Source organism: Ursus arctos, unplaced genomic scaffold (genome assembly GCF_023065955.2).
Source record: "Ursus arctos isolate Adak ecotype North America unplaced genomic scaffold, UrsArc2.0 scaffold_13, whole genome shotgun sequence".
Classification (NCBI taxonomy): Eukaryota; Metazoa; Chordata; class Mammalia; order Carnivora; family Ursidae; genus Ursus; species Ursus arctos.
In genome coordinates, this window is record NW_026622797.1 from 30462435 (window position 1) to 30470499 (window position 8065).

An 8065-nucleotide genomic window follows, 5' to 3' on the forward strand; every position below is an offset into this window, starting at 1 on the left:
TGCTCTCACTTTGCCTCCTGAGGGAAGAACTTCCAAGTTATGCAGCAAGGGGCATGATGGAGGGCTTTCAAACATTTTGTCAGCCACATGAAATATTAAGAAGCAAGCCTTTTTCAGCGAGATGCGGAAGCACAGCTAGTCCTGGAAGTTGCTCATTGTACTTGCTATGTATAGAAAGGGCAGCACCCTGTCAGACAGCTGGGACAACATCAGAAGACAATGAGGGAAGCTGCTTGTGTCCTGAGTGTACTGGCCACCGTGGTGCCATCTGACTGCCCCGAACACTGAATGGATCAGTATCTCCAGGCATGCTTATGACCCATTTGCAGCATGCTGTCATGGGAAGCTGGTTGGAAAGCTCTGCTTTATAGAGCAGTCTGGTAGCCCGTCAGATATGAAATAACATTTACAGTAAGACTTACTTACTTTGGTTTCCAACCAGAATCTGTTGTCTACCTTGATATGATTTATTATCACTTTCAAAACAATACCCTTATTATTTACTGTGTCTTCGTGCAAACCCAGAGAGACACTGCTCAGATTCCCCTTCAAAAAAGGAGTCTGGACCATCTGTGCATCTTACAAAAGATGACATCGATTCATTACCTTGGTGGTGTTACACTGATCTGGCAGGACGAGCAAGTAGCCCCTCGCACTCTAGATACCTAGTACCTAGCCTTGGTAAGATCCGTGTTTCCTAGAAGTTTGGAGATGAGCCCAATGAAGAGTCAGGGGCCCTCTACTTCATTAAAGCAGTCAGGAATGTCTCATCGCACGTACAAGACAGCTGACTACATCTTGTATCTTCTATGGCAAAGAAGGAAGCACAATAGCTGGTAGACCTCCTCGGGATCCAAAAACAAGGTGTTCCACACTTAGGCATACTGCTTTTGTCCATACGCTGAGTAACAAAAAGTCTGCCAGCTTTGTATGGGGCTTGGAGTGTGGGCTGCAGTGTCATTGCCATGCAATTTGGTAACCTGGTGGTGCTAGAGGTATTAATAATGGGAAAAAATGCTGTTTAGATTTTATGGAAGGCTTCCATGGGAGAAATGTAATGCAGTCCTCTGGACTTCTGAAGCAAGACCATGCTCTTTACAATGGAGGATAAAACGCCTTTTGAAACACGGCTCTCTGAGCCCAAATTGTGATTGGACGCTTGAGGACGTGATACCAAGTGATCACGTGTCTCTAACTGCCCATGATGATGTAGGTCCTCTTGGATCTTCAAAGTCATAAAGTTGGGTGGGTCCAGCAAATTCTTTGTGCAATGGAAATGATTCGCCTGGAACCAAGCCTGAGCAAGGCCAGACAGCACGAGCCCAGAGCCCATGTTACCCAACACAGTTGCACCAGGACCCCTTCATCCCACATTTCGACAAACTGAAGAGGAGGAAAAGGTCTAGCTTGGTTTACAGATAAGCTGTCTCAGTATGTGGGTGCAAACCAAAAATGGACAGCAGTGGCATTACAGACTTGCACTGGCCTTGAATGAGAGTGGAGAGGGGAACTCTTCTCAACAGGAGGACTTGTTTTGACTAATAGTGTCAATTGAGGGACACCAGGAAGTTATTCTACCTGAATAAATCCCTTCTTGAACTTCACTCTTAGCATTTGATTCTTTTCCTCAAGTACTTCTTCCTGAATGTCCCCTAAAGTATCTCTTGGGCCTTCATCCACGACCCACGCAAAAGGGAAATTCTGAGCACAGTGTGTTTTATCGTGAAAGCTTCAGTATGCACCATTTTTATTAATTTAGCCAATGGTTATTGTTTAGCAGCTCATATCACTGGTGGGAAAGGACACAGCACAAATAAGCTGATCGTAGCCAGTGATGCAAGGGAGCTCCTAGGAGAGGCTGGACAGTAGAGAGGGGGCAGGCTGGGGACTCAAGTGGATTTTGAATGCCTCGTTATTGTAACTGGGATGAGTCATAATAGGGGCCTTATCCATTCTCACCTTTGAAATGGCCTAGCCTGCTTAGCTTAGTACTGATCTTAGAAGCTGATGAAATTTGATCTTTGTCATGAGACACCGTTGAAGGCTTATCTTTATATCTGTCGTGTGTGTGTGTGTGTGTGTGTGTGTGCACGTGCGTTTGTGTTTGAACAGAATAAAATATGTCAGCTTCTATGTAATGCCTGGGAAGATAGTTTACGCCTTTTCATTTCTGAGAAATATGGATGGTTTTCCTGGCAGGTTTACCAGGAAGTTTAGACCTGGTCTAAACATCTAGCTCCAACACTTAGTGCGTGTAATCTCTCCAGGGTTTCTTTCCTCATTAATAATTCCTATGACTAATATTAGCAAGTAAAACAAAATATCAATTCTGATCAACCACATAGGAGGAATGCAGTGTAAGCAGTTTATATAAATGTCCTTTTATTTATGTAGATATATGTAATTTTTCATTCCTATTTTTGGATTTCTGCCATCCTTTATTCTTGTGAGCAGACTTAGAATTACTCTCCGTGAAGGATTTACTTTGGACTTCACGTCATTTTCTGAACCAGCTAAGTGACTTTTTCCGAACCAGCTAAGTGACTTTTTCCGCAGAACCCTGCAGCTCTTCCTGAACTCTGATTTCTAAGCATAAAATAATGGGTTGATTGGATTTAGAGCAACTTTATCAGTTAGTGGCAGGGCTGTGAATAATCCATGAATAACAAATTGCAATGACAGAGTGGACTGTCATTAAGAGCTAGGTCCTTTCAGAAAGCTACCAGTGTGACTGGGTATCGCTCTAACAACATTTCTTCATTTATGACTGAACTGTGTCTGAACTCACCATTTACGTTTTTTTTTTTTATTATTATTATACAAAACCCTATACAATGTAGCAGTTATACTTTTAGGATCCACTAAACTAAGAAAAATACATGTGGACAAAAGCTATTACGAATTCAGTGATGCTTTTACATGTATTTACAAATAACATGTATTTTAAGTAAGTAACGTATATGTGAGAGACATTGTATTTATGTAATCTACAACTTGGAGTGTAAGTGGCTTAATTAATTCCTTGCAACAGTTCTGCAGCCTCCGATTGGCTGAAGCAGACAACTTGGGAACCAGAGCAACATATTTCAAGGCCAGGTTTTACTTTGCAGACAGTCTTGCAGAATGAAGTCAGTTTCCAGCGCCAGTGTGTCTTGTTCCAAATGTATCCATGGTGCTGCTACAGTTTGGTATGCAGCCAGCCAAGAAGTTAGGAGCTTACTGGTATAAAAAATCGAGAGGTAGAAGAGGGGAGCCATGCTATAATAATAGTCTAGTTAGTTTGGGGGGAAATAAGCTAGTTTTTTTTTTTTAATCAAAAGACTTCCTTTATAAAAGGCTATAAGGAGAGTAGAAAAATAAACAAGAAAGAGTAAATTTCTTTCTCTAAAGGGTATTCTCCACTTACCAATATGTACAAGAGCTTGAAAACATCACTGGACAGTATTTCTGTAATTTTATCTAAAGATTACACTCTACATAACACAAGGTAACAGATGTCTAGTATATATTCTTAAGTCTCCCCAAAGGATTTTCCTTATTATTTATGAGTGTCAGTGTAATTTTGCACTTGCAATTGAGAGGACACATGTTTCTATGAAGACAACATTCCTGACTCACCATCAAAGAGACACAAGCTTTGTGCTCTTCTTCAGGAGAGAGTGTGGGGAGGCCTTAACTATGAGCCTTTGAAAGGGGGTCAATAGACCTGTTCCTTGGCATTATCATCTCAGTCACAAACAGGTATTCTGCAACAAAGACCTTCATATTCCTTTCATCCTCTTTTACCTTTAACTCCCCCCCCCCACCAAATTCTCTGAGCTCTATCTGAAAAATATGAAGGCACAAATGTGAAACAGCTTAATTTTGTATAAAGCATTTTAAAACTGGTTTATTTATAAAATACATAACATGTAATGTTTATGTACCTCTATTTACTTAGTATCTCTTCTTTTCATATCATAAAACAGATTGGTACAGAACGGTCTGTGAAAATCAGCTACCTAAGCAAAGACTTAAGGCTGTGAGTCAAAGACTTAAGAAAGCAAATCACCCTATTAGTTTCTTTCAAATTTTTACTTTATCTTAAAATAGTTAACATATATTTTTAGTTAAAATGAATTAAATTCATGTGGCTAAGACATGATATCAATTGAAAAAAACTGAAGCTATTCTTAAGGCGTATAATGCCAATTTGGGGTATTTGCTCTTTCAAAATAATCCTTGGTTATATCTGGGTCACTCAGCTTTGTATTTCCAACGTCAAATACAGTGTCTGGTACAAAGAAAAAAATCAAAAGTAACAAAATGTTAATTTGAAGTGGCTTTCTTATAAAATTATTTTATTTCAGTTACTAAAAAAGAAGTACAGAAACCATCTTTTTGTTGACATGCTTATTTTGACTCTAATAAATTATGTTCTCCAAAAGCAAGATGCAGTATATAATCATATCATCATTACACGTGTTCTTTGTGAACACAGCTTCTGTCAAATGGAGAGGAAGCATTGTCAGCATTCGGAAAATGCAAGAGTTCCAGAATTTTTTGTACAATCTTCAATTACTAGGAAGTTCCACTATTCAATTCTCTGTAAAGTCCTTTTCAATTAGAAAAAAAAACTCCAAGAATTTGAATCTTCTATTTACTTCTCGAACAAAATATATTTTTAAAAAGATTTTGTCCCCAAAGAAACTAACTTACAAGTTCGGCAGAAACTCCTTTTATCCCCTCTCTGTATCTTGGATAACTGAACATTGGTAACGAATGTGGGAGAAACTACAAAGCTTCAAATTGTTTGAAGAAACAAGTAGGAAATTCAGAGAAGTTATTAGAAATTACCATAGAAATTAGAAACCACAGAAGAATAATACCAAGGATAGTAAGTAGGAAGCAATCAGCAACTTTTTTTTGTCTATTACTAAATTCTAAAAAATGAAATACATAAAGACAACAAATGCTTTAGAACAACTGAATATGATATCCTCCTACTTGCAGATGATTACACTTGCCTCTCTAGATCCAAGGGTTTCATTTTGCCTTTGACCTTATTCCATGTTAGTTTTGGGATCCCTGCAGTCACCTTGTCAGTCCATATCTGCTTCCTCAGAAAACAAATTCATTGTTGATGAATCCCTCCTTAAGACTTTACCACTTACGATAAGTTTAATTGCCTTCCGGAACCATGGGTAAAAGAAAGCATATATCAAGGGATTCATAGCTGAATTATAATACACACACCACACTAAAATCTCATAAACATAAGGAGGAGTTATAAAATTCATGTAAGCATCAATCACGGCATCGATAATGTATGGCAGCCAAGAGACAAGAAATGCTGCCATAGCAATACCCAACGTTTTTGCAGCTTTTCTCTCTCTCTTTGCTACTCGTTCCCTGTAACTCTCCGAAGACGACTGAGCTTGGCTGGCCGAACTTTCAATCTTCCTAGCCTGGTATCTGGCCACCAAAAAGATCTTACCGTATATAAACACCATGGCGACAGTGGGTATAAAGAATAGAAGGAAACAAAGTAGAACCCAATTTTGATTCAGTGGCGCCTGACAGCCTCCTACACAGGTGAGAGCAACTACTAAGTCCTCGATTCCTTCCTCATTGGCCCCAGTGTAAAAGATGGAAAAACTGTAGGTGACAGAAAAGAACCAAGAGAGAACAATGCATATGCCTGACACGGAGACAGTAAACTTGGTGGGATAGGTCAGAGGATCAGTAACAGCAATGTATCTGTCAATAGAGATACAGCATAGATGAAATAAAGAAGCAAAACAGAAGGAAGTATCGAAACATGTATGAAATTTACAATAACTCTCCCCGAAGTACCAGCAGCTCTCCACAGACCTCACTGTGCTGAAGGGCATGACGGTCACTCCCACCAAGAAGTCAGCACAAGCCAGGGACGCGATCAGAAAGTTTGTAGGTGTGTGCAGCTGTTTGAAGTGAAGGATAGCAATAATGACCAGTAAGTTTCCAAACATGGCCAGCACAACCCCAAAACCGAGGACTGTGTACAGAATGGCTCGGGGACCCGGCGAGTACACAGTTTTAACACAGGATCCATTCACGTTCTCATAGCAGAGCTCCACCGCGGCAGGTGGGGAGAGACTGTTCACCATTGCCCTCTTGTTGGAGTTATTTTAAAAGTGTCAAATTCCCTATGTCAGCAATTTAAAACAAGGAAATGTTAATTTCAAGAGCCTCTGGGAGTGGGGAGAAAACCTCCAGTTAAAATGAAAACTAGGAACTTTTCCACCAAGTGTTTTTTGGGTTTGTTTTTTTGTTTTTGTTTCTTTTTTTTTGCATTTTAACTATAACCTCTTGATCTTTCTAAAAAGTATCCCCAAGTTTTTAATATATCTAGAATGGGAACTTGTTACAGAAAGGCATTAAAATTATAGTCAAATTTTGTACAAAATAAGTAACTGGCAATGCATTTGGTCCAATGATATATATACATATAAGATATTAGATTAATATTCGATAATATTCGATTAATATATATTAGAATGTAATTGGCTCATCACTAGAGAATCCTTTTTTGTCATACTTTGCCTTTGGAAATCTCACCTGTAATCACCTGAGTTGAAAAATAATTGGGCTACCAAAGGTTGAGTTATATTTATGAAGTTATCTCCCCTGAGTGGCAGTAATGAGAAACTATACTTCATTTTTTCAAGAAGGAAAAAATAAATTACATCCCCTTCAAATTGTGACCTCAAAATCCCTATAGTATAGCATGTGAAGACCGAGGAAAGATTTAATCATAGCAGCTTGCTAAACTTATTTGGGTAATATAGTTCTTCTATTGCTTATATTTTCAGAGTTTTAGGGGTTTTTTTCCCCCTTTTTTAGTTACTCAGTTTGGACAGCTTGAGATGACTTGGAGAACTATTCTTACAAAGTGATACTAATATCATTTGTGTGTAAGTATTTTTCAGGCTAATGGCCAGTTTCAGATGTCTAAAATCAATAAGATTGATTCAAATAAGCAATAACTCCCCTAGGCCCTCACCTCCCCATTCTTAAAAAATAGTATAGTTTTAAACTTAGCACAAAGAAGGGGGGACCCTCTGGGTACACTGGAGGGATATTTCTAGATTCATCATGAAAGGAATGGATTCATGCTAAATTATCCAAAGTTCAAATAGAGAATGTTTGTTTCTCTAGTTATTTGAGGGTTATTCTTCTTCTCCTGAGACACACAATCTTTTTTTCTTCTTCCATTTTTAAAAATTTAAACTAAATTAATTAACATACAATGTCTTATTGGCTTCAGAGGAAGAGGTCAGTGATTGGTCAGTCTTATATAACACCCAGTGCTCATTACATCACATGCCCCCGTTATGTCCATCACCCAGTTATCCCATCCTCCCACTTCCCTCCCCTCCAGCAACCCTCAGTTTGTTTCCTATGATTAGGAGTCTCTTATGGTTTGTCTCCCTCTCTGATTTCATCTTTTATTTTTTCCTCTTTTCCCCTATGATCCTCTGTTTTGTTTCTTCAATTCCACATACAAGTGAGATCATAGAATTGTCTTTCTCTGATTGACTTATTTTGCTTCGCATAATACCCTCTTGTTCCATCCATGTCATTACAAATGGCAAGATTTCACTTTTTGGATGGCTGAGTTGTATTCCATTGTATATATAAACCACATCTTCTTTATCCATTCATCTGTCGATGGACATCCAGGCCCTTTCCGCAGTTTGGCTATTGTGGACATTGCTGCTATAAACATGGGGGTGCAGGTGCCGAGGCACACAATCTTAAAGCAGTTTGCAGATCTCACCAAACAATGGTTGAATAATTAATTTTTATTTTATTTAACCATAAAAAAGTATAATCTTACATCTAATCTTAATTTTAATCTTTGAACTAGAGACTGGAGTACTTATATTGCCATTTTCCCATACCATAGGTTTGACCTTTGTCGAAAGTACAGAATCCTAGAAAAAGCTATATGCACACACATAGGTGTGGATACTCCCTGGGTAGTAGATTTCACTAGTCTGTACATTTTAAATGTTTGTGTGGGGGTGAGTGTGTGGTGGCT

The 8065-nt window shown here is 38.7% G+C and overlaps 1 protein-coding gene across 1 annotated transcript; it reads right to left on the bottom strand.

The window, feature by feature from the left end:
* Positions 1-5081: 5081 nt before the first annotated feature.
* On the bottom strand, positions 5082-6128 carry TAAR9 (trace amine associated receptor 9). The gene has a single exon (XM_026504669.2). It carries the CDS (start codon positions 6126-6128, stop codon positions 5082-5084), a length of 1047 nt encoding a protein of 348 aa, XP_026360454.1.
* Positions 6129-8065: the final 1937 nt, after the last annotated feature.